At 33.9% G+C, this 27,873-nt stretch overlaps 3 protein-coding genes and 1 pseudogene across 4 annotated transcripts; all 4 read right to left on the bottom strand.

Annotated features, from left to right (window-relative positions):
* Positions 1–3,598: 3,598 nt before the first annotated feature.
* LOC114726589 (uncharacterized) lies at positions 3,599–10,381 on the bottom strand. Its single transcript, XM_028913209.1, has 13 exons — positions 10,360–10,381; positions 9,406–10,073; positions 8,245–8,447; positions 7,966–8,163; positions 7,743–7,814; positions 7,351–7,446; positions 6,694–6,773; positions 6,470–6,548; positions 5,936–6,146; positions 5,641–5,837; positions 5,119–5,224; positions 4,672–4,761; positions 3,599–4,572 (listed from the first exon to the last, which is right to left on the bottom strand). Exons 2-13 carry the CDS (start codon positions 10,055–10,057, stop codon positions 3,836–3,838), a joined length of 2,721 nt encoding a protein of 906 aa, XP_028769042.1. The 5' UTR covers positions 10,058–10,073; positions 10,360–10,381; the 3' UTR covers positions 3,599–3,835.
* Positions 10,382–13,166: 2,785 nt separating this feature from the next.
* Positions 13,167–16,617, bottom strand: LOC114726688 (uncharacterized). 2 transcript variants are annotated; one of them, XM_028913365.1, is made up of 2 exons: positions 15,878–16,617; positions 13,167–13,644 (listed from the first exon to the last, which is right to left on the bottom strand). In XM_028913365.1, exons 1-2 carry the CDS (start codon positions 16,551–16,553, stop codon positions 13,391–13,393), a joined length of 930 nt encoding a protein of 309 aa, XP_028769198.1. In that variant the 5' UTR covers positions 16,554–16,617; the 3' UTR covers positions 13,167–13,390. The 2 variants fall into 2 exon arrangements, with proteins under 2 accessions (XP_028769198.1, XP_028769206.1); XM_028913373.1 differs by lacking the exon at positions 13,167–13,644 and adding an exon at positions 14,391–14,664.
* A 1,644-nt stretch (positions 16,618–18,261) lies between these two features.
* Positions 18,262–20,437, bottom strand: LOC114726711 (tabersonine 16-hydroxylase 1-like; annotated as a pseudogene).
* A 1,684-nt stretch (positions 20,438–22,121) lies between these two features.
* On the bottom strand, positions 22,122–24,454 carry LOC114726658 (cytochrome P450 71D10-like). The gene is made up of 2 exons (XM_028913330.1): positions 23,555–24,454; positions 22,122–22,817 (listed from the first exon to the last, which is right to left on the bottom strand). Exons 1-2 carry the CDS (start codon positions 24,443–24,445, stop codon positions 22,197–22,199), a joined length of 1,512 nt encoding a protein of 503 aa, XP_028769163.1. The 5' UTR covers positions 24,446–24,454; the 3' UTR covers positions 22,122–22,196.
* Between the last annotated feature and the right edge of the window lie 3,419 nt (positions 24,455–27,873).

Here is a 27,873-nt window from a genome sequence, read left to right on the forward strand (position 1 = left end):
ATCATGCAAATATAAATAATTCCACCATAGCACCACACTAAACAAAAGAAAATAGCTAAAAATGAGAAAGATATCATATATATATAGAACTTGAAAGATGTGAATGATATTTTTTACTACTAAAGTCAGCGAAAGAGAACTACGTTGTAAGGAAATGGGAGAGAGAATTAGAGCAATTGTAGATCATTTGTTTGTTCATAACTTTTTGTTCTACTGAGCTTTTTTTCTTAGACAAAATAAAATAATTAGTTTATCTTATTTTATAGTAACGAAAAATTCTTGGGTAAACCAGATGTGCCATGTAAATTATGATCTAACGAATACACAAATGACAAGTGCAGCTCATGGGTCCCACCACTGTTATCTTTTTCTAGCCTGTGTATCCCACTCTCCTTTTTCCCCTCAACTCTCCCTCTCCTTTAATTTTTTTTACTGTTGCTGGTCCCAAAAAAAATCTTTTTTACTGTTCACATACCCTTCTTTCTTATTATCTCCCTTCAAAATATTTAATTTACATTCATCTAGTTCAATTTATTATCTCTACACCCAAAAATAAGATTTTAATAAATAATAAAATTATAAATTATAATAAATATATTAAAATTTATCAAAATAAATCTATATATAGTACAAAGGCATATGAATGGTACAAATTTTAAAAATTAAATATTTAATAAAATTTTATTATTCATAAAATTTTCTTTTAGGTTAATAATATGTGAGATAAATGATTTTATTCTCTCTTGCTCATATAATTTCAATATTATTATACATAATATATTATTTAATCTATATGAGATATATATTATGTATTTATGTGTATGTATTTAAAAAATAATTTGGCCTATCCCACACAACGCCAACAATTAAAAAAAAAATAAAACAACTAACTAAATAGTTATTTTGATCATTCTTTTTTCATATGACCAGATCGTTTTTTGGTGGAGGAAAAAATTGAAGATGAATGCAAGTGGGGAGAGAATGGGAAAGAGGGATGTGTGATGTGCAATGTTCAAAAAATCAAAAATCGATAAATCGGCTAGTAGTCTGGCATGATTTAGTAACAAAACCGGAGAAAGATCTAATTGGAATGAACCGGATTAGACAGTTGCAACCCAGCTACAACCCAGTTAATCCGCCGAGTGAGGAGGGTTATCCGGTTACAACTTTTTTCAGATATGGATGATTCTTTTTGGGAAAAAAAATGAAAGAATGAAAGGCAGAAAAGAAACTCCATGACTTGCCAGATTGCCTTTCCGGTCAGTCTTCCTCTTTCAAGACCCAACTCTTCTGCGTCAAACTCATTTGAGCACTATCTCTTCCTCTTCGAAAATGCAACTGGTGCTGCTTATGGAAGTTCAGCCGGAAGAGGAGAGAAGAAAGAGACCCACGCAAAGAAGAAGAGAGGAAGGAGTGAGAAAAGAAAGAGTGAAAGAGTAGCATGCTGCTGTCATATTCATGTCATATGAATCGATGGTAGCTCGCGTGAAGGTGCAGGGACGAGGAGAGAGGTTAAGAAGTAAAAGTAAAATTTGAAAAAATACAGGAAATTTTTTTTTTTTAATTTTTTTTTTTAATGAGTCATGTGAAGAGGTAGAATAAAAAAATTAAAAAAAGGAAGGAATTAATTAAATATATAGACACTTGTGATGGGATATCCATTTAAAGATTAAATATTATTTTTTTTATAATTAAATATGAATAAACTTATATATTTTAATTAAATAATATTATTTGAATTATTATCGGTTCGATTATGATTTGAGCTCAATTTAACCCACTAATGTTTGAATCACTAGAAAGAGAAAGAGTTGGATATCATAAGGAGAGAGAGAGAAAGAGTTGGATGAGCAGGGCGCGTGGAAAAACAAAAGTGTGCAGTAGCGGGACCCATGAGTTATAACTTCTCATTTTTATGCTGGTCAGACCATATGTTACATGGCACTTCTGGTTCACTCAAAAATTTCTCTATAGTAACAGAAATATACATCTACTTATTTAACTTTTGACTTTTATATTTTAAAAAGAATTAATTATTTAATCCTCACATTTTCGGCGAATTCGCCGCTCAGTCCTATTCGCGACTCGGTCTCATGGTTTACTCCGTCTTTCCCACCCGTCCTTACCAAAGCATTGAACAGTGAGTCAGTGACCAGGCACACCACAACCAAAATGTCGCTCGTCGCCTGGTCAAAAAAAAAAAAAAATGTTGCTCTTCGCTTATCCCTCATCTTTGCTTTCAGCAGCAACGCATTTCCATTCATCAATACATCCAAGTCTCATATTATCTCTAATCCTAATTATAAGAATTAGTTAACTACTCCTCCGATCCTAAATGTAAGACCTTATACATTCTTGTATAAGGTTCTTACATTTAGGACCGGAGGAGTAATTCGAAAAGATTAAAGAAAGAAATTTAGTTAATTATTTGTAATAAATAGGCGTTGTCTTTTCTAAAATACTTTTACTAATCAAGTGTATCGATTAGAATTACCATTGTTAGAAGGACTATCTTGGAAAAAAAATATAAATATTAGAGACAAAATGAATTGAGGTTTTATATTTAGGACTAAAATAAAAATTAAATAAAATTTTACATTAAGAACCGAAAGTAGTATTCATTTATCTTCAAAATCCATTCTTATTCTCAGAAATTAAACATCCCATTAATTTCTGAGAATAAGAATGGGTTTCAGAGTTAACGAATACGAGACTCGGATGTATTGATGAATGGAAATGCGTTGCTGCTGAAGGCGAAGAGGAGAGATAAGTGAGGAGCGACATTTTGGTGTACGTAGTCACTGAGTCACTGTTCAATATTTTGGGTAAAACAGAGTAAGTAAACTACAAGGACAGGGTCACGATGAGTTAAATTATAAGGATTGAGTTGCAAGCTAAAAGTATAAGAATCAAATAATTAATTTTTTTTTTATATTTTATCACTTTGAGTGATTGCAACACAAAAAAAAGAAAAAGCAAGAGAATCTTATTGTGATCTCATACTATAATTATTATATTAAAGTCACATCTCATATTAATAGTACCTTTTATTTTTCGGTTATATTATATTAAATTAAAAAATAAGTTATTTATAATTTATAAATAGTACCTTTTATTTTTTATTTAAAGATCATTTTTGTTTAGGAAGCATTTTTTAAGAAGCAATGTTTATTAGGAATTTTTTTTTTTTTTACTCAATGTCTCTCAAAATATTCAAAAAACGAGTTACCCATACACTAGTTGACCGCTAATACTGCCACATGAAGTTATGTCACGAATTATTTTGTAAGATAATCATATTTTGATCTCGTACTATAAATAATATATTAAATTCACATTTCAGATATATCAGATTATGTGAAATAATTTCATACTTCTATTTTACCCCTGCTTCTTAATAACAATGTTTGACCTAATAGTGATAATAATTTTTTAAAAAATAATAAAAATAAACATTGTAGTTCTATAAAAAAAACAAACAAGAAGAAGAATGAAAACCAGTATGGGCTTGCTTTAGTGAAGTAGAAACAGTTATGTTCCTCGCCGAAGACCATATTTGAGCATGCCTGTTGGTAGAAATCATAGTTTCTAAGGTAACTTTTTTGTTGAAGCAAAAAGCTTTAATAAATATAATGATTCATTATGGATAGTTCCTCCCCAATGACTTTCTGTACAACAATTGTTCATGTTACTACAGATTATTTCCTACAAACAAAATCTACTAATAAACACTATCTTAATAAAAAGAGAGACCATAATACCAATAACTTTATTTACCATTTGATTCCCAACACATTTATAATTATATAAACCACTAGAGAAGAAGAACCATATCTCAAGCTTGAATGTTGAAATAAACCGTATAAGGTTCATCTCTCAAGGAAAATAATGGCTCCAAAAGGAAATTTCTATTTGCCCCTTTAGCCACAAAGCTGATAGGATTGTATTGGCTTAGTCCCTCTTTTGCTTTGAAACTGGCTGCTTGGTTGAAAATAATATTAAAATCAGATTTACATTTGAGCATCACACCTGCACGAAAGCCCCCGCTATACACAAAGCAACCCTTATTGTTTTTGGATTCAAAGGATATGGTTTCATTTTGTCCATCCAATCCTGCTACCACAAGAAAGACATTAGAGGACCCACCATGGGAAGAATCTGCAATGACAAGAGGATGTTCTGTTCCTTGGTGCATCAAGAGCATCCCAGGAAGATCAAATGGTTCTAACATCACCAATTTGCCAATTGCGTCTCGCAAGGTTGAATGCTCTGAAGAAGATTCCATGAAGATGAGTCTAAAGGTCGCATGAAGAGCAGATTCTGTGCCAGGTTCAGGTAATTTTTCCATCGTAAGAGATTGATTTGAGTTTGTTAAAACAAGGGTCGGTTCATGAAAGTCTTGGAAAAAAGTTGCTAGTTGAGTGTTGTAACTTGAAGGGACTGGAATAATCCAATCAGTAATAGATGATGCATTTGACCCAACTTTGATGTCCCAATCACCAGTGGTATGACCAACAAGAAGATAAGGACCATAAAGAATTGCTTGTATTGAAGCATATTCTGACCTGTCATCTGGATTTAATTCAAAAGGAACTATCAATATTGCTTAACAAACTTATTCTTACACGTATATATGCGATATAGCAATGAGTGCCACACATGGATTACCACCTTTTATAGCCTCTGTTCTAAGAGTAATGGGCAATTGAAGGGTCAGCTTGTCACTGGAACTCCACTTTCGTGTGACTGACAAGAAGTTTCCTACAAGTCCACAAATTAAAATTTTACTTTCAACCTTCAGCCTTTTCAGGAGTTGAATTCACTGTATACATATACGAACTTCTGGCCTTCTAGACTGAAAATAGTTGCATTTTGGCTCCCTAGTCTAAATTTAAATAATCGTCTTTTTAGCTTTCATTTTTGCTGACATGTGGATGGCATGCAGAATAACATCTCAGCAAGATGGAGCCTCCCCAATAATAGACGTAACTTTGGTTTTTTTTTGGAGGGGGGGGGGGGGGAGGACTGAATTTCATCAATTCAAAAACCTATGGCTGTATGAAATTAATAGAAAACTACAGTGAAATCTGCACTTTACAAAGGAGGCCAGTTAAATACCTGGAGATGGAAGAGATAAAATCTCATCGTTTAAAATTGCCTTGGCACCATCCAGATGTGTCCATGTTGGTATTCGGAAGTTCAACATGGATGACGTGCCAGTCCCCTGCAAAAGTGACTTTCATTATAATGAAGCATAAAACAAAATCTTATTCCACAAAACAAGGTAACAGGTTGGCACCACAATGTCGATAAATCCATCACATATCATTGGAAGAAGTAATTGTCATTTTGCTTTTTTTTAACAGTTAAAATAAATAAATTTAAGCCCCTGAATTGTCATTGTCAGCTTGACAGTAGCATACTTCTCACTAAACATACAGCATATTGTTTTTTCATATCTCACGTAGTCATGATGTACTAATCAAATTAGTATCGTAGACAAACCAATAGAAGTAGAAAAAGAAATGACATGCCTCCCGTTCTCATGACTATGGTACTAGATCAGTAGAACTATATACCAGGTGCATTACTTGTAAAAAAAAACAAGGGAAAAAAAAAACGTTAGTTAAGGAGGGGTACCTCTACAAGAGAAAACGTCAATGTAACTCTAAGGTAAGAATCCCATGAAGTAGCAGGAACTACAGTTTGATGAAGCATGACACCGCCGGATTTCCAATTAAGGGAGCTTGATATGTACTGAATGATGTAAAGTGTAGGGTTCTTTCCTCCTTCTTCAAAGTAAATAGAATCCCCCAACTTTGAGAATGATTCAATCCCTAAAGATGACAAACAAAGGAGAGAGATGATTGAATTGAGATATGACATACTACAATTTGATCCAAATTGAATTATATGGTGGGGAAAAAATGCAAACCTGTTCCATAGCAGCACCAGAAAGATTCAAACTTTGTTCCCCAACCGTGCCAAGTTTTAGCCTTGGATACCCCACGACCTTGTGGCAGCATATATATCATTACTCCAGGATCTGTACCTCTTTGAATCCCCAAAACACCATTTGTTAAAGCACGCTCATAATAATCTGCATATGATACCTCCTTGGTCCACCTAAATACGTTCCGTGAAACCTGAGAAAACATAACTTTTCATTGCTCATACAGATGAAATGTTGTAAAGCGACTGATAAGCGATGACAAGGCATGATGCATAGAAGAAAATATAATAGAAAGAAACAAAAATTTAGCTGAAATGACAATTATTATGTGTGCATTCTCACATACAAACTTGCGCGTCATAAATTAATATAACTTTTAATGGAATGTTTTCACATCCTATGTCACATAAAAGATATATCATTAAGTTGTGAAAACTTCTCACCCATTCATATAACTTCCATTCCGGAAGCATTCCGTAATGAGATTAGAAAAAGGGATAGATGATTCGTTGTTACCTTCAACATGTTATAAGTTGTGCATGACTCTTCATTTTCTGTTGTTTTCAGGTTCTCTGCCATTCTCTTTGGATCATGCCTATGCAAAAGTTAAAATAGATATGCCTACCAAAATCAGGGACTAACTGCCATTACGAGAAATAAAAAGACAATTTCTACTAAAAGCCCTTGTATATATTAAACGGAAGATTGAAAAACTGAAACTAATTATTATATCTCATTACCAGAACTCACTGACCGATGTCCCTCCAGTTGCATAACTGTGAGACGAGTTAACGATATCCATAAAGAATGTTCCAATTTCCTAGCGCAGCAAAAAGCAATAACAAATGTAATTAGAAAATTGAAATTTTCACAAAGGGAAACCACTTCTAGGCTTGACGTGTTTATTCAATGGAACAAACACAAACGATATCTAGCAATGAAAATACCATGAATAGGCATGTATTTGAAGTTTAGACAATGAAGACATGATACAAAAGCCCAAATGCAATACAGAAAAACAAAGGATACATATTGACATTAAAAATTTTAAGTCTGGACCACTGAGTTACTAAAGGAAAAGGAGAGACAACGGCCAATACCATTTTATATTAATTTTATTTCTAGCCTTCAGATTTCAGAGCAAATATGTAAGTACTTTGCAATCTATAATAGAATGCATACCTAAAGTTAATGGGTTTTGAATATTTATTATCTCCAAGCTAGGCCCCAAAGTCAACACGCTTCTTTCAAAAGGCATTCATTATAATTGTCATCACAAGTAAAATCTTTTAATAATAAAATAGATAATTAAATTAATCTATAAATAGATTTATGCCAGAAAATCATAGTTTTCTCATCAACTTCTGGAAATTTAAAACATGCATAAAGTTGTTTACCTTATAGAGCGGATCACCAGTGACTTCATACCGCATTTGAGATCCAATAACAACTGGAATATGTGTGTTAGCATGAAAATTTGCAATGTCATTAGCCTACATGGGAAAAAAAAAAGTTCAAATTTCATTACTCTTGTAATTTGCAAGAAAATTTAATACAATTTATAGATTGGAAAACAAATGCTAAAGTTCAAATATGAGTTCTAAAATGTTTCAGTCAAAGGGGAGTACAATATTGTTAATGATATCCGCTTAGACTTTCGCTCAAAGGAAAAAAAAAATGATACACTTAGAAGAGACATTTTTCTTTGGGATAAAGGAAGACATAGTGATTGTTTAAATACAGGTAAACTTTAAAGGAAACCTGCATAATGAACAAATATAATCATTACCTGCACAGCAAGCAACCCTAAAAAGCATGGCTTGTCAAAAAGGTGAGCCAACAAGAGATGTTTAGGATCTCCCTGCATAGGAACAAGACGTGGAATTTCAGGATTGAATTTGGCAAAAATGATTAGGTCGATGAGTCGTAATTATCAAACTTATACATTGACCAATGCAAAGGAGTCAACACTTTCATACAAACAAATGAAGCTACAAGATTAGTTGACTTACTGTTATGCCGTATAATTTGTAAAGGACATCATTCATTCCTCCAGTTTCCTCATTCAGTGATTGATAATGTCTAGTTATACTGTACTTTGTAATCACATTCTGCACACGGCTGTAGAAGTATTCAGTCATCCATGTCACCATTTTCAGAGCATGAGGGTTTCCAGCCATAGTATATTGATCCAGCAGGCCAGCCATGATCTGCCAAAAGTTGACTAGTTTAAAACCCACAATATTAAGGCCAAAAGTAGTTACATGCTCAGCAATCACATTTGAAGGTACCTTGTGAATGGTGTAATAGGGAGCCCATACAGGCTTAACATCTTCAAAACGGTCAAAAAACTCAGAAGGAAATGCTGAGAGATATCCTGTGCCCAGTTTCTCCTGACAAGTAGATAGATTGGAAACAAGCACCGACATTTTCTCCTTTAGGCTATCATTGTGTGTGCTGGCCCACATCAAAGCTGAAGCGCTCAAGTAGTGCCCTTTGAAATGTCAAAAGCAAGCAAATATAAATCATCCATTAAAAGTAAATTGCAAATGCATATAGTCGCTGCCACTTGCTAGATAATAGAGCTTTAAAAGCCCATGGAAACGTACATAAATGTGTCCACGCTCCACAATCCTGTGTGTGAGAGATATGTCTCCAAAGAAGTTACAAGAAACATCACTGAGTTATATGGCATGTACAGAGGACTCAAAATTTAACTGAGATAGAGGTTATAGAAAAATGGCACTACACAGTGATTCTGTGGACGTGCTCAACCAGATCTACAGGGATGTGTTCATGGACCATCCATACTCATGCTGATAAAGACACGAAGGAGCCACAGGCTCAAGATTGATAAGTTACTCTACATCTCATTGATCGCCATGAGAATTGAGGGGCAGACTGGTTCGCAAAAGAAGCCCACAGCTTAATGGAGAGAACCGTGTGTTTCTGAAACCATTTTCAGACTATCTTGAGGCTATTAAGGGGGGACACAACCCCTTCTTTTGTTTCCTGATACTTTTAATGTAGTTTGAGGTGTATTAAAAAAATGCATCGAAAGTCTAGTACATGACATAAACAAATGATGGATTATAAGGAACTCTTCAAAGACAAACCTGTATGTAAAAATGCTCGGTTTGCAAAAGCAGAACATTTGTAGATAGTTTTACTTGTTTGGCTGGTTGGGTATAAAAAACACTCAATTATGACGACGTTACAGTCATAGGTATTATTCAAACTAAAATGCAATCCTCTCCCAGAGCAGACCAAAGAAAAAAAATCCCCACTACATAATTATTAGGCTTTCATTGATCTTTGACAGCCCTTCCTTCGCAATTCCACGTTGTTACGAGGGCTTTCTGAGCAACCACGAATAAGACAGGTGTACTTAAAGATACCAATTAGATATGAAAGAAGAAGTGAGAATAAGATGATGAATGAAATGGACTAACCAACAAAATGACCTCGGAGCTCACTGTCTGGACTTTCCCAGCCTCCATAAGGCATACCAGAAGCGGGCAAACCAGCCGTCTTCCTGAAGCTCCACAGCAACCTGTCCACATCTAACATCAATAGATACTCCAAATTTGTAAGCTGTGCCCGGGCGTGGAATGTGTCCGGATGCAATCTCACATCATGCAAAGACACTTCTTTGAGGATCCCTTCCGGTGGCTTGAACAAACCCGAACTTTTAATTCTCCTCGAAATCACTGCCCAGTCATTTTGCTCCTCTTTGCCCCTCAAGAATCTCCTTGGTACCAAGCTTTCCCCAGCAGAGTCGTCTGCTGGTGTCAAAAGATCATGTGACATCACCTCTGTCTTCCATGTTTGATTTTCGGACGTCAATAACTCATACCGAAAGGTATGTGATTGTGTAGGCTGGTTGGTGCATTCTTTAGCAACACCCACAGCACAATCACATAGAACCAGGACGAGAAACGCGTAAACAAACCCCCTCATCCTACTGAGAAATTGACATTTTGTTGACCTCATGAGTTGAAGTCGCAAACAAACCCAGAACTGAACAAAGAGATGAGGAAAGGTTGAAGTGAAGACTTTTGGATCCTCACCAACTTGTAGTTCGCATGTTGCAATTTTGATCATCGATGCTCCAGTTATCCTGTTAAATTGAGTCGGTTCAGTGACTGGTTCAAAAGTACAATTCCTTATCCATGAATAGAGACGAATCCGCTGAATAGATAAGACAAAAAATAAGTCAACTTTTTAATGGTTACATTTCTAAAAATAACGAATTTTATCATGGAAAATCAGGGGATTATTGCTTTGATATGATCAAATCCAAATAAATAGGAAACAGTAATAGTAAAATCAGGATTGGATAAAACTAAATAACAATAACAAGTGAATGTAGTAATACTTTGCTGCTTTATAAACGCTGAGCTCACCTAATATTCCAACATGCGAAGGTTTTGGCCCAAAAAAAAAAAAACCAAATGATGACGGAGGAGTCATGTGATGAGCACGTGCCTGCTTCCCTGACGAAAGAGATCAGAGCGGAGTCACAGTCATCGTGCCGGAACAAGCACGCTTCTGCTGCCCCGTCGGCTAGCCTCCCTTCCACTCCACTCCTTGCCATGGAAACCAAAGCAAGAAAAATCGAGTCAAATCAAGAAAAATAGTGAAGAAAAAGGAAAGCAACAATCTTTCAGGGCGGAAGGTCGTCGTCGTCGTCATTTCCGGGCACCAGTTTAGATGAAGGATTGAAACAGGGCAACTTCCTCTTTATCGTCTGCCTTATCTCTTCATCTATCAATCACATCAAAATCTTCTTCCTGTTAATCTTGTATGTTGCGCGAACTGGTTTAGACTTGAGGCATACTATTGAAGACCCATGATGCAAACTTCATGTCCAGTGGGAAGCAAGCTCTAGTAAAAGTCAAAAGCGCGATTTTTTTGGGAGACGATAAATACTCCACTTATTTATCATACTAATTATCTACATTGCTGCACAGTTGTTAGTTTCTTCTTCTTTTTTTCCCCCCTCCTCTCCCCACTTTTTCCTGCTGCTCTTTGAATAATGTTGAATAAATAAAATTGCTTAAATGTAAGGCGAAAAAATATTTTTCATTCATTATCCTTTTTACCCTTGAATTCAATGATTGATGACTATTTTTCTTCAAAACTATTGAATTGGTAACAAAAGCTAGAATACTAGTATTAATGTTCTCAAATAAAGATAAACCAGGCCAAGTGATAAAAGGTTCCTTTGAATTAACGGTTAAAAACATAATTTATTTTTAATCTAATTTTTAGAAAAATGAGATTGAGTAAAAATTAGATTGGGTGATTTTGTTTGTGTTTGAATTGACTTTTATAAAAGTTAGTTTGTAAAATGAAAAAGGTTGTTTAGATTATAATTGAATAAGTAAGTTTAGTTTGCAAAATGATCAAAATAGATATGACTTTCATTAGATAATAAAAAATGATTAAAAATATGAATTTACAAAATATAATAATTTTAAATTATTATAATATGAAAAATTTATATTTAATTAATAAAATATATTTAAATTCGAAATGAAAATTTTTGAATCAAATAATATTACATAATTAATTAGATTATATACTCTATATAATTTATGTAAATATAGAATTAAAAATAATAAAAATTAAAAATATTATAACAACTGTTAAAAATTATTTTAGAATATTAAAAATAAATAACTAAAAATTAATTAGAAATTACAAGGAATTATGGGTGTTCAATTTGTCCCATTCTAATCTTGATATCTACGAGATAGGACAAAAAAAGAATTTCTGGACGAGACAAGTACGAAACCCATTATGTGTCCCATCCCTAGAAATTTTTTTTAAAAATTATTTATTAATAATTATTATTAGATTATTCAATTTACTTATTAGCAATAATTATTATTTTTATAGTGATTTTTAGTGCTTAAGTTGTAGTATTATCTCAACAAAATCTCCTTCCTCAATAAAATAATTCATAAAGTCATTACATAGTGTTTTTTTACAGTATTTTTTACAATATTGTTTTTACACCTTTTTTATATTATATAATTGAGCTTTCTACATTATATTTTTTTATAATAATTTTATCTTTAAAAGTCCAATAAAAAATAAGCATTATAACATAAAAAAATTCATACAAAAAATTATAATTTTTTTTTACAAAAAAAAAAGGGGAACTGGACGTCCTGATCTTGCCCCTGTACCGTCCCGTGAACACCCCTATAAGGAATATATAGAAGAAAGCATAAAAACAACATAGATATAAGGGCAAAAATGTCTTTTAATTCCAAAAAACTACATTTGCATAAGTTATCAGTAAGTTTTAAGTGTTTTTACAATCATGTTTAAATAAGCCAGGCCAAGTGATAAAGAATACATTTGGATTAGTGGTAGAAAAAATAATTTATTTTCAATATGATTTTTAGAAAAGTGAGATCGAGTAAAAGTCAAATTGAGTGATATAGTTTGTGTTTGAGTTGACTTCTATAAAAGTTAATTTGTAAAGTGAAAAAGTTGTTTAGATTATGATTGAATAGTTTCCAGAATAACCAAAATGGATATAACTTTTATTCAATAATGAAAAATGATTAAAAATATGAATTTACAAAATATAATAATTTTAAATTATTATAATATGAAAAATTTATATTTAATTAATAAAATATATTTAAATTCCAAAAAAATTTTTTTGAACCAAATAATATTATATAATTAATTAGATGTATACTCTATATAATTTATGTAAATATAGAATAAAAAATCATAAAAATTAAAAATATTATAACAACTGTTAAAAATTATTTTAGAATATTAAAAATAAATAACTAAAAAGTAATTGAAAATCACAAGGAACATATAGAGAAAAGCATAAGAACATAGCTATAATAGCAAAAATATCTTTTAATTCTAAAAAACTACTTTTGTACAAGTAATAAGTAAGTTTTAGGTATTTTTGCAATCGTGTTTAAAAAAACAACTTTTAACCAATAAGTTAGATTGGACAAAAATTGTGACAAATAATTCTTAAATTTACAAACTAACTTATCACATCTATAAACTATTTTTTCCCCTCCAAAACGCCACACCAAACAGAATAAAAATAGAACTAGAAACGTTTTTCATAATTACATCAAATTTGGGGTGACGTGTGTTATTCATAATTTATAGAGAACATAATTTTTAAGAGATTTTATCTTGAATTATTGATGACGATGATAAGGAGATATTGAGCTGTCCCATTAGCGTTAAATACATTTGACACCAAAAGAGAAAACAATTAGCATTAAAAAGGACCACATTTAACTCCCCCTCCCTCCCTCGTTTTCAATATTTACATCTAAACATACTCGCTGATTAAGACATGAAATGTCAGTCAAAATGTTAGTTAAGTGTGACTGTGAGATGCCTTTGACAGCCCTGAAAGAGGCACTGATAAAGTTTTGCCTAAGCTCTGCTTCTTTTGTCAATTGTATCAGCACCGCATTTCTGAAGAATTTGTGAACCATATTTTCTTTTTAACACTCCAATAACATCCTCCACATTCTCCTTTCTTGGATTTCTTCTCTGCTGGGCAGTCGCTGCTGATGAATTTTGATGCCCATTATCTGTGATAAACTGAGAAGTTTCGTCTTTTTTATCATCATCATCGTCAGTGTCTTCAATCTCAATGATGGTTGGTGGTCCTAATCTTCCACTAGCTGGGGAACAAAGAAAGATGTGTTAGGGGTGCTTTATCTTAGATCTGCATTGGAAAGAAGTCCAGAAAATGCCTAGGAAATAGAAGAATATAAAATTCTGTATCCATAGGGAAATCAGAAATGATTGTTAATCTCTAAATTTGGCCCCCTCAATGGTAACTCCTTGGGCTTGAATTATAAATATAGCAGAAGGCCATCATATGTTGAATCAAAACCGGATTTTAATCAAGGAAATAGGGATTGGCAAGGATTAAAGGGGCTTTAGAGCAATATCAAAGACTACTTCAGCTCAAAAGCTCAATTTATGGAAAATACTGCAGCCTTGGAATTTAAGTCCGTGGGGATTCATTCCTTCATAAGAAATCAGAAATATTCACGGGAGGATATCCTTTATATCTCGTTTTCACATAGTACTAAAAAATTTTACCAAGCAGAAAGGAAGAAACTATAAAATGGAAGATTAAATGTCTCCTAAGAAAACATAAATTGTTTGACCCTGCTTAAATGCTCATTAGACCAGAAACCAAACCAACAACAATGAAACAGAACAGCAATAAATGAGGAAAATCCTGAGGCTCTGATATTAATATTCCAGAGTTGAATCAAAGATACAATAAGCTTCCCTGATTCAAGCCAAAGCCCTATTTCCCCCTAATAACAGAATAAATCACAGCAGCAACTAATAACAAAAGAACACTGGAAATCCAATGAACACAGCTTAACCAAGCGGCTCTCCCATGGCATTCGAGAGGCCAGGTCTCTCCTCACAAGTCTGTTCCCAAAATCAGTCCTAAGGGCATTACCCTCCCATTACACGCATTATACTCCCCCAAAAGTAGTCCGACCCCCTCTAGAAGGATTCAGACTCAAAAGATTGGTAGCTAGCTGCACACTAGAGTTGTTACCCATTTTCTGGAGCTCCAGGATAAGCTCTTGGACGAGCGGATTTCCCTTCTTCTACCCTTGGTTGTTTTCCAAACTTCCTCTTATATCTCTTTCTAAAACCAGCAGCTATAGCAGCTATATCAGAAATCAAAGAAAACCTGAAGAGTTACAACTTGAGATGTAAGGACCTCAAAACTCAAAAGCATGCACAAGCAGTGACAACTAAATCATGACCAGAACATCAAAGAGACGCAAGATTAATAATCCCATTTCATACAAGTGTTCTGGTTTATGTTCCTCCAGCCTCCATTCCTTTGATAAAGTTGCACTAGAGGCACGGAGAATACTCTATCCAGCCCTGGACCATCCAGGTGGACAGAGAAAGAGAGGGATTTGTGGGCCACACCTGATACATGGGAACCACCATTACCCCGCACCCCCCCTTTTTTTTCTCCTCACCCGGTTGTCTTGGTAACCCGGAGAGGCACGGAAGCATAGAACTAAAGTAATGGATAATGTGATCGTCAAAAGCATTTTGCAGTTTACTTGGGGAATGAGGAGCAATCCTTCAGCTTCATTGCTTTTTTTATTAAAATTGCCTCAGGTATTACAAACAAGTATTTTTCCCTTAATCAAACTAAAACCAGAGTGACACCCATCAAAAAGAACTGCTCCAAAGAAACCAAAAAAAAAAAAAAAAAGTATAACTCAACAAATTTCTTGGTGCTTCATGATTGCAGTAAACATTCATGGTTACCTGGGGAGAAATCCTCTTCAAGTACGTTTGCTTCAAAAACAAAATACACTGCTTCATTAAATAGTTTTTTCTTAGTCACATCAAATGAAATCTAAGAGCATCAAGAGTTGAAAGCAACCTCCCGACTGATCACTAGAGAAACGATCAACCTAGCTAACACGGTCAAGTTAAAATGTATTCGAGGAGCTTTGTTGATTCCAAGAAACAGAAAAGTTCATTACTTCTTATTTTTGGATAAAAAATCCCAGTCCAATAAAATACAGAAATGAGATCCTTAACCGTAAAAAATAATACTTTTGGATAAAATGTCCATATGCTCAAATACTTTGATTGATTACTCCAAAACCGAATTATCTAATTTTTAAAGTAAAAAACCAATGGATTATTGAATCACGAGATAATCATCAACTTCCCATTGTTTGTATAGCAGAAGAAACATTTCCTTAGACCCAATCATAAAGTTGTTTATTCCTCCAGTTACTTCACTCAAATTTTTTCCAAGTAAAATACAAATTCAATCTCTTTTCTCACCATAAAATTCAAACGAGCACATCAGTGTAGCTAGAATAGAAGCTACTACAATTCCAATACCTGATATATCCTTGTTTGGATTGCTTGAGGACTGCCTAATGCCAGCACAGATATCACCATTTCCTTGTGAAACATTAGAATCTGCATTGTTATTCCCAAAATCGCCACCATGAACATGGATTCCATCGGTTTCCTTTTCCTCTTTAACATCCAAAGTAACCCCAAGATCACCTCCATAATTTCCCTCATTGTTTCGTTCCTTCACCAACAATCGCGTTTCGTGTTCCACCTTCAGAAGCCGCTCATTGAGCTCCAAAAATTTCTCCTTCCATATCTTCAGCTCACCCTCCAGTTCGCTGTTCTTAGCCCTGAGCTCTTCAACGGTCGTATCTTCGAGCCCATTCTTCTTCACGTTAGCTAGCAATTTCTCATACAGATCTTCACCCTTCTTCCTCTTTTCACATTGTTCCTGGCACTCCTTCAACTTGACCTCAATCCCCATCCTATCCAACCGCTCAAAGTCTAAAGTTTGTCTCAGTTTATGAGCCTCGTCTTTGAGTTGGGCTTCTCTCGTGACCAGAACCTGCTCCACTTGGTCAAATTGTTTTGTTCGAGTTGCGATTCGCAGCTCGAAAATGAGGTCCGGTATGCTCATGTTGACTAGCTTTTCCTTTTCGTAATCGCCAAGCTCTCCGCAAGGCCGAGACCCAGGTTCCGTTTTCCGTTCCGAGTCCATTACTGAGTCGAAGCGTGCGAGAAAGACGCGGGAGATTATGAAGGCGAGAGCAATTAAGAAACTTGTTCGGTGAGAAAGAAGATGGCAATCAAAGAGTCTGATGTCGCCGGTTTCTTCTCCGTTCCCGACGAGGTAAAAAGCAGCACTTTTTTTTTTTTGAAAAAAATTCTCTCCCCGGAAAGTTTAGAAGCCGAAACAGCATGGGAAAAGAGGCTCCAAAAGCAAACAATTGGCCAAAAATTTATTTAATTTTACCATTTAGACTTTTTTAAAAAAATATTGTATTTTTTCAGAATTGACATTAACAGCCCAGAATTGCAACCCGAATCTGGATTTATATTAGGTGCTCATCACCAATGCTCATCACCAATGCTCATCACTCATCTGGACCGTCTACCCCGGAATCTCCAAACTACCAAGTCATGTAAAGAATGATTTTCATGTTTTTACATAAAAATAATATTTTAAACAATAAAAATATAACAAGCATTAAATAAAAACAATGGTTTTCTCTTAAAAAAGAGAATGGTAAAAATTTATTACAAATTTGAAATTTGAAACTAGTAACATTTTCTACGTATTCATTTTAATGGAGCTTGGGAACAAAAGCTACGCTGATTATTATGGTTTGTAAATTGGCAACTTATTATAGATTTTATTTTCTGTATTAATAAGTTGATTATATATACATATATTCATTTGTTTGTCTTCTTCACTTCATTTTAATTTTAATATATTCATTTAATTTTGTCTTAAATTTTTGGTTAAAGGGTATCTTTAATCCTTTAATTTTATGAGGTTTTAATTTAGTCATTTAATTTTACAAAATATAAATAACTATAATTGTTATAAAAAAATCATGATTTAAAGCTAAATTAGGATTAACTATGTTTGGTTCCAATTTGATTCTATTTAATGTTTAACTTTCATACTTCATAATTCTTTAGGTATGTTTTTAGTCTTTCATTTTCATTCCTTAATTTCACTTTTCCTCGGTTTCCATTACCAATGTCCAAGAGGACAAATTAAAAAACTTGGATTGTTAAACTACATACTTAATGTATTTTATTCCAATCAAATTAGTACAAGTAAAATTTAAATTTTAAAATAGGTTGAAAGTGTTAAAAATAAAAGCAAGCGTCTAGGTAAAAATAACAAAAAATCCCAAAAAAAATACCTCTTAAATTTCAAAATTCCAAATCAAGAATTACTAAAAGAATATATTGTTATTCACTTTTCAATTATAGTTAATTGCTATTAAAGTGTACTGCCTCTAGTCTTTAAGATAAGAACTAGTTTAATATTCAACTTGGTCTTAAATGTAAAACCTCACTCTATTTTGTCTATTATATTTGTCTATTTTTTTCTATAGTAATCTTTATAATAGTTACACATGTTAAAAATTTCATCAAGTAAAAGTATTTTAGAGAAGACAATACCTATTTATTATAATAACTAACTTAACTAAGTTTCTTAATCTACTCAAATTAGTCAACTAGCTCTTGTATTAAAAATAGGAGGCAGTAGTGAATAAGACTAATTTCAAATTTTGAAATTCAAGGGGTATTTTTTGGGAATTTTCCTAAAAATAATTTAACTATAAATTTAAACCCAGCATCATTTTCTGTCTCCTAGATCACATGACTGCATAATTACAGAAGTTTTAGTTTTTATTTTGAATCATTAGTCATTCATCAGCATATCATAATTGAGATCCACAAATAAAAAGGATTGATAATTATATCATAGTGGATGTTCAACAAGTGGTTATTTACGCATGTCTCTGCCTATAAGATATGCAATAAGAAGAAGCTTATGCAATTTAATATTGATGAGTTACTGGAATCACCAGTAAATCCTGCTCTCTTTTCACTGACAAGCCAAAAGATTCAGACATGTCAAGATCTTGAGGCTTAGTATCATCAGGCAACTTCCAATCAAAATGAAAGAGCAAATTTGCCACAGAGAGTTCAACACTAGCAATACCAAATGTGATTCCTGGACAAATTCTTCTACCTGCACCAAACGGGATGAACTGAAAATCTGATCCTTTATAATTCACTGAGCTCTCAAGAAACCTTTCTGGGTAAAATCTCTCTGCTTCAACCCAGTAGTTAGGGTCCCTCCCAATTGCCCAAGCATTCACAATGACTTTGCTTTTTGAAGGTATTTCAAACCCATTTATCTCACATCTCTCACCGCATTCTCTTGGAAGTAACAGAGGAACAGGAGCATGAAGTCTCAAGGTTTCTTTGATGACAGCTTGTAGGTATTTGAGTTCATCAATACTTGCTTCATCCACATTCCCTTTTCCACCATACACATTTTCTTACCTCAGACTGTGCTTTCTCCATCATCCTAGGATTTTTCATTAGTTCTGACATTGCCCAGTCTATTGTTGTTAGTGTTGTGTCACTTCCAGCACTGAAGATGTCCTGAAATACATGATGACATTGCTAACAATCAACAGAATCTCCAAGCATTGATTAAGCACCAATTATCGGTAGAAGCACACTTTATAAAGATTTAGTTATATAAAGTGGGTAGCTTTTACCATTTCTTTAGGAATTTATGATCAAAACCTGGCTTACTTGATGTCTACATATCATGAAAGCTCTAACAAGTCACATTATTCATAAATCATGAGCAATACATCTTGTCTTTGTTAACTCCGTTCAATGCACAACATTCACACTAGTTATTACTTATATTGAAAATAACGTTTGGATTTACATGATAAACTAGTGAGTTAAATAATTTTGCTAGACAATCAAATAGTAATAATCACCCTTTTTCTAAGCTAAATATGTCATTTTTAGTCATCGAACAACAAGAAATAGTGTTTTAAAACAGCCGCTTAGGTGATTAGGACTTTTTACAGATATTTGGAAATCTGGTTGTGGAAAAGAATTAGTTCCAAAGTAAGAAGAGATTGAAAGCAGAGCTAAGTAGGCACTTGGATCAAATTTGTTCCTTCTTTGGAAAGAAGCATGAATTTAGGTAATAGCATACTGACCAGAATGGTTGCTTTGATCACAGTGTTTGACAGGGGATGTTCCAGGTCGCTTTGCTTCTGAAGCCTCAAAAGAACATCGACAAGATCTTCTTCTCGTTCACCAACTTCTTTGTTTCTATGGTCTCTCACAATATTCTCAAGTATCCTATCCATTCCCTTATGAAGCCTCTCGAACTTAGCCCTGAACCCAGTAAGAGTTTGAAGAACTCCAATAGAAGGGAAAATATCAGCAACAGAGAACCCAGAAGCTACCTTTGTGACCTCCTTCATCATATTACTGTAAGCTTCTTGATCTTCAAATTTCCCCCCAAAAGCAGCCATTGAAATCAACCCATAAGCCAAGGAACTAATCTTCTCACTCAGATTGATGACCAACCTTTCACTGTTTTTTATCTCCTGCACAAGATTCGACAATTCCTTCTCCCTCATTAACCTAAAGGACCCAACTTTCTTTGGTGCTAGAAGTTCATTAGTGCAAATCTTCCTCATCTGTCTCCAATAAGACCCATAAGGACTGAAAGTCATGCCTTTGTAGCCGTAAGTTATGACTTGTGCAGCCAGAAGAGGAGGCCTATTTGCAAAAATTAAGTCATGGGTTTTCATGATCTCTTTGGCCATTTCTGGGGAAGAGATTATTATGCAGGAAAGCTCACCAAGCTTGAGGTGCATGAGAGGGCCATATTGGGATGCCAATTTGGCCAGAGAACGATGGGGAAGAGAACCTAGCTGGTGGATATTGCCTATCAGAGGAAACTTTCTAGGTCCTGGAGGCAATTTGTCATTTGAGGTCTTTGTTTTTGATCTGAGAAGTATATGGGTTGCTATAAACAAGAAGACGAAGAAGAAGAACGAACAAGCAGAGATGGCAGAGGATGAAACCAGTTCGGAATCCATGGTTGCTATGGCGAACTAGCTCACTGCACGGACTTATTTAAATGGTTTTTAAAGACTCTGATCCTCCTGATGGTTGTTTGGTAAAATTTTTAATTATTTTTTAAGTTGACTCATTGTTTTAATCTTATCATTAAACCTTCAATAATATTATTATTAAATTTTATTTACATGCTAATTATGTTTTGTGTGAGGAACATAAATTTCTTCACATATATTACATAAAATTTGAAAAAAAAAAGTTTTTTTTCAATTTCCAAATTGTATAACTTGGACTAAATTCTTTAATATAGCCATTACATATATGATGTTACTAAGCTGTACACTACATATGATATATGTCATCATATCATCATATATATACTCTTCCAATTCTAAATATAAAGGTCTTATATTTAGAACCGAAAGAGTATATAAATATACATATTGTCACGTAAGTTTGATAGTCTTGTTTATCTTCATATTTCTTGTGTAATTCACCATCTTGGAATCAGACGTTAAGTCAAATAAAACTTAAAAAACTTTAAGCCTATGCTTATTTGCAGATGTCACCATGGATGAGCTTTAAGTATTTTGCAGAATTTCCCCTATTTATTGCCAATCCCATGAATTAAGACTTTTGTGTTTGCCATTGACTTTGTATTTGTGTGCACTACCATTAGCTTCATTCTTTTAACCTGCGGGACTTTGCCAACCAGAGCCACAGTAAATCCCCGTGACGACATCCTAACATCGATTTTCCCCCTTTCTTCAATTAAAAGAAATGACAAAGAAATACAAGGGAAAAAACAACAAAAAGTTAGAGTACATTAATTTCCACCCTTATCATCATCGTCGTCGTGATCGTCGTCATTATTATCCCATCTTCCACACTTTAACCCCCTTCATTGGATATGGAGGCAAAGAAAGTAGAAAGAATACTAGGAGAAACGTTTGACTATCTTTTAAAGTTTTTCCTCATATATTCTCTTTTATCTTTCTCCTCATCCAGACAAAGCCATATGAACAATTGTTGGAGTCAGGATTTTAGGACAGCCACATTATCCTCTTTGTATGCCACCTTTTCTAATGGAGTGTTTGGACGTACCCAAAAGTGCTTTTCAGAAACACTTTTCCATAAAACGAGGTAAATTCTTCTATATATTTATCTCGTACACTGTAAAAACACTTTTAAAATCATGGTTTGGTTTCCATCCAGACACCCACTAAGTGTTCATAAAACAGATAGGTAGATTATAAAACATTCTGAATCCGATCTTCCATGAACAACTAAAAGGACAGAAATTGAATCCACTACCAGAAAACAGACCTGAGAAGATTTATTCCAGTGCAGAGAACAAGCTAGAACAAGTAAATTTTCAATTTAAAAGTAGGTTGAAAGTGTTAAAAATAAAAGTAAGCTATAAAGTAAAAATAATATGACTATAAATTTGAACCATGTACACAGTCACGTTCTCTTGCGTCATTTTCTCACTCTTAGATGATTGCATAATTACATAAGTTTTATTTTTTATTATCAACCATTAAGCATACATCAGCGTATCATAACTGAGGTTCACAAATAAGAAAGATCGATAAGTTGACATCACAATGGAGGTTCAACAAGTACTCCTCTAATCCTAAATGTAATATCTATTTTGTAATGTAATTTACACTATAAAATGAATCTTACATTTAAGACCAGAGAAGTAGTTGTTTAGGCATGTCTCGTCTTAAAATCTCCAATAACAGTAAGCTTATGTAGCATAAGGTTGATGAGTTATTGGAATCAACAACAAATCTTGCTTTCTTTTCACTGACAAGCCAAAGGATTCAGACATGTCAAGATCTTCAGGCTTAGTGTCATCAGGCAACTTCCAATCAAAATGAAAAAGCAAATTTGCAAGAGAGAGTTCAACACTAGCAGTAGCAAATGCCATTCCTGGGCAAATTCTTCTTCCTGCACCAAACGGGATGAACTCAAAATCCGATCCTTTGTAATTCACTGAGCTCTCAAGAAACCTTTCTGGGTAAAATCTCTCTGCTTCAACCCAATAGTTTGGGTCCCTCCCAATTGCCCAAGCGTTCACAATGACTTTACTTTTTGCAGGTATTTCAAATCCATTAATCTCACATCTTTCACTGCATTCTCTTGGAAGTAATAGAGGGGCAGGAGCATGAAGCCTCAAGGTTTCTTTGATGACAGCTTTTAGGTATTTCAGTTCATCAGTACTTGCTTCATCCACATACCCTTTTCTACCATACACTTTTCTTACCTCAGACTGTGCTTTTTCCATGATCCTGGGATTTTTCATTAGTTCTGCCATTGCCCAGTCTATTGTTTTGAGTGTTGTGTTACTTCCAGCACTAAAGATGTCCTGAAACATATGATGACATTGCTAACAATCAACAGAATGACCAAGCATTGATTAAGCACCAATTATTAGTCAAAAACAACGAAGCGCACTTTAGAAAGATTTAATTATATAAAGTAGATAGCTTTTTCCACTGCTTTAGGAGCTTATGATCAAAACCAGGCTTGCATGATGTCATATCTTTGATGTGCTTATTTGATGTCATATCTTATATGGTATCTCTATCTGTTATAAAAGCTCTAAAAAGTCACAGTATTCATAAGTCATGAACTTTGCATCTTACATTTTAACTCCGTACAATGCACAACTCCACACTAGTTATTACTTATGTTGAAAATATGTCTAGATTTACATGATACTCTTCCAGTCCTAAATATAAGACCCATTTTATAATGTAAATTATATTACAAAGTAGGTCATATATTTAGGATAGGAGGGAGTAACATATTGACCAAAATAATTTTGTCTGACAATCAAATAGGGATGTTCACCATTTATCTAGGCTGAATATGTTATTTTTAATCATCTAACAATAAGAAATAGTGTTTTGAAATAGCCACTCAGATGATTAGTTTTTTTTTTTTCCAATTTTTTGGTTACAGGGATTTTAGAAATCTGGTTATGAAAAAAGAATTAGTTCCAAGGTAAGCAGAAGCTGAAAGCAGGGCTAAGTAGGCATTTGGATCAAATTTGTTACTTCTTTTGGAAATAAGCATGAAATTAGGTAATATCATACTGACCAGAATGGTTGCTTTGATCACAGTGTTAGACAGTGGATGGTCAAGGTCGCTTTGCTTCTGAAGCCTCAAAAGAACATCAACAAGATCTTCTTTTCCTTCACCAACTTCTTTGTTTCTATGGTCTCTGACAATATTCTCAAGTATCCTATCCATTCCCTTATGAAGCCTCTCAAGCTTAGCCCTGAACCCAGTAAGACCTTGAAGAAATCCAATGGAAGGGAAGATATCAGAAATAGAGAACCCAGAAGCTGCCTTTGACGCATCCTTCATCATATTACTATAAGCTTCTTGATCTTCAGATTTCCTACCAAAAGCAGCCATTGAAATCAACCCATAAGCCAATGAACTAATCTTCTCATTCAGATTGATGACCGCCCCTTCACTGTTTTTTATCTCCTGCACAAGATTTGACAATTCCTTCTCTCTAATTGACGTGAAAGATGCAACTCTCTTTGGTGCTAGAAGCTCAGTAGTACAAATCCTCCTCATTTGTCTCCAATAAGACCCATAGGGACTAAAAGTCATGCCTTTGGAGCCATAACCTATGATTTGTGCAGCTAGAAGAGGAGGCCTATTTGCAAAAATTAAGTCATGGGTTTTCATAATCTCTTTGGCCATTTCTGGGGAAGAAATTACTATGCACGAAAGCTCACCAAGCTTGAGGTGCATGAGAGGGCCATATTGGGATGCCAATTTGGCCAGAGAACGATGGGGAGGAGATCCTAGCTGGTGGATATTGCCTATCAGAGGAAACTTTCTGGGTCCTGGAGGCAATTTGGCATTTGAGGTCTTTGTTTTTGATCTGCGAAGTGTGCGGGTTGCTATGAACAAGAAGAAGAAGAAGAAGAAACAAGCAGAGATGGCAGAGAATGAAACCAGTTCTGACTCCATGATTGCTATGGCGAACTAACTGACAGTCCTCTCTTATTTGAATGGGTTGTAAAGACTATTATTTTCGCGATGATTGTTCGGTATTTTTCTTTCAATTGATGTTGACTATTATTATTTTAAGGCTAACTATACATTTGACTTTTTTTCAATTTAGTCCTTTTAACTTTAAAAAGTACATTTTTAGTCCTTTAATCCTGAAATTATTAATCTTAAATGATGATTTTTTGTAACAATCATGATTATTTTGAAAAATAAATTTAATATGTTAGTATGCAGTAATATTTTATCAACATTGAAGAGCTTAATATCATTATTTTTTGTTCATGGTTGTAGGATTAGAAGACTAAAAGTTTACTTTTTAAAGTTAAAGGACCAAAATAAAATCTTGTATAAAGATAAAGGACTAAAAGTATATTTTAATCTTATTTTAATCTCTACCATTAAACTTTTACTAACATTATTAAATTTTCTTCACATGCTAATTTACACTTTTTTTTTAAATACAGCTATTGGATATATGATATTACTAAGTTAGGGTCACCTCATCATCATCCATCGTCACAAGTTATTGTGATAGCCATGTTTATCCATATATTACTATTATATTTCTTGTTTAATTGCCACCATCTTTACACTGATAATTTTAAGGAGACAAAGGCGGACTCAGACATTTAAGTAAAATAAAACGAAGCAAATTTCTAACCTATGCTTATCTGCCCGTCACCATGAATGAGCTGTAATCATTTGTATAGTTTCCACGATTTCTGGGTCAATAATTCCGGTATAAAGAAAAGTCGGATTGAAGTATTGTCAATCCCATTAATTAAGAGCAAGATGGTCATTGACTTTTTATTTGTACACATTATCATCAGCAATCGAAGTCAAACAAAAATTTAGGGTGCCGTATACTATGAAACATTGAAAATAAAAGATAAAAATTGGGACTGAAATTAAAAAAATCTATTAAAAAATATTTAGTATGATGAATTTCTTGTTACTTTAGATTGGGCAAATCCATATGGGTGGGATTGGGAAATGTCATAGAGAGAAATAGTATTCTTCAATCTTACTTACAAGTTTGCCTAATCTCAAGTAATAAATAACTTCTTATACTAAACACTCTTTTAATGAATTTTATTAATCCCAATTCCAATTCCTATTTCTCATTTTCAACAACTGATACCGAACAAGACCTAAGTGATTCTAAGTGATTACATCCTGATTTTTCCTTTCAAATAAAAGGAAAAAAATAAGCCACAACATGAGAAAGAAAACAATAAAGTTAAGAGTGTACTAATTTCTACCCTTATTACTATTGATCCGTCTTTACACTTTAACCCTTTGTTTGGATAGAGAGGCAAGGAATGTGGAGAGAATACTAAGGAAGAAAAAACTCCCAAGTTTAGTAAAATATTTTGCTTTTTTTTTAAAAAAAAAAAGTTTTCCTTATTATATTCTCTCCTTATTTTTCTCTCTATAAGGCTAAAGGCATGATTGCAATAGTATATCAATATATCTTTTGATACTGTTCTACTCAAGCCATGACTCAAATGGCTTACTCTTTGGCTTCATACTCATTTTACTATTCATAAGAGATATCTGGCTTAATAACAACTTTCCATTGTAGGTTTGATTAGATTGTTGGCTGTAATTTTCCTGAGCTGTCAAAACATTCTGGGCAAGTGGAGCTTATTTTGATGCTTCTATGAAGAAATTGTAGTATCAAAAAGTGACGTAGTGGAGGTTACAAGGAGGCAATGCTAATCGATGCTTTGTTTTTAGTTGAGCCATACATTTTGAATTGATAGGGGAGGTTGCTTAAGACCATGCCTCATGGCAATGGAAATTAAAACCAAAATTATTAAAATATGTTCCCCAATTTTCTCGTACTTTTTCCTTCCTCTTCAAGCTTGGTATACCTTTGACTGTTAAGTTTGGTCATTTTTTCTACCGTGACAAACTTCAAGGATGTGGTTCAATTCTTTCTAGCCAAGTGAATCCAAATGCCTAAGAAATGTTTTATCAGGCATAGGGCATAAACGGTATTACAAAGTGCCTCTCCCTGTCAGGATTCATTGTAAACATTAATAATTTATTAACTTCTCAAACATGAATGACAATGCTTCGTTGGAATGGTTATCACCAATAAAAATATGAAGTAAAGCTCACGAATTAGTCAAACGAACATGAATCTCCCTATTTTGATGAGAAATTCTCTAATGCCCTAGCCCCTTTTCCATTTTTGCAGATAACGTTGAAATGGCAGAGGAAAAAGCTGCTATCATGAAGCCAAAAGGGAGATGGAGAAGAGTGAGCAGAATATAGCAATGGAAAGAGGACAGATTATTCAGGTTGCGGTGGTGCAAAAGGCTAAGTCAATGCAAAAGGTTGACTCCATGCGCAGAAACTAGACGTATTTTGAAACTTCTCTGTCCATGAATGAACATACATTGTGTACTTTTTGCATATAAGACGAAGTTCTTGGTTCAAAACTTGTCATGTAACTTTTGGTATTTTTAAATGGTCCTAATTTGCCTGCTTTGTGCAACTTATGTAATATCAATTTTATTGTCTTGTCTATTGACATTTTACATGAGTTGAAACTTCCCTTTTATAGGACAGAACTTAACAATATTATGCATTTCAATATACTTTTTGCAGGTGATGCTGGGTTGGTTGAGAAAGTTTGAAGCCAAAACTTTTTTTCTTGGGGCGATGTGAAATAGTCTGCAGAAAATTTGTCCCGTGGCACTTTGTTTGTCATTATGGATAGGTACGGGTGCTTGCTATAAGTTGTACTGTTTAATAGCATCTTTCTGGTATGCATGTTTTGTTTCATGTTGGTCTCACTAAGGACAAGGTATCCTTAGTAGCTTTTTTTGAATTGGTCCTTGGTAGCCTTTTTAAAATACTATAGGTGGTGTTGACTTTGCCTTTGTTTTTCCCATCATTGCTTTTGAACTTGGTGGCTTCTTTAATGTTGTTCCACTTACTTTTACAAAGGATCATTTCCATATAATAATTTATTATGTTAATTGCTTTATGTAGTATTCCCCGGCCCAGCCCTTGTGAGGGCATTGAAGTTTGTTTAATCCGTAGTGTATTATTGATTATTGATAGTATTCCCCGGCCCAAAAAACTCGGCTGCAAATGGAGTTCATTTTGATGCTCACCTGGAAAGAAGATTTTCATATTGGATTGCAGTATTAACATCAAGAAGTCAGAACTGATATATTTTTTCCCACATCTGTTGCACCTGTAAAGTTGTTCACAGTATTTCTTATTCAAATGGATGCACATTTATATAACAAAATGCATATATCAGCAGCAACTTGTATAGAATGTTTGAGCTGTGTTGAGTAGTATTGATCTGGTTATAAATATGAAAATCTCCTAAACGTTGTCTTATTACATTTTTTTTCCCTGGT

The sequence above is a fragment of the Neltuma alba genome, unplaced genomic scaffold (genome assembly GCF_004799145.2).
Source record: "Neltuma alba isolate B1F8T4 unplaced genomic scaffold, ASM479914v2 tig00002420_pilon, whole genome shotgun sequence".
In the NCBI taxonomy this organism is placed as follows: domain Eukaryota; kingdom Viridiplantae; phylum Streptophyta; class Magnoliopsida; order Fabales; family Fabaceae; genus Neltuma; species Neltuma alba.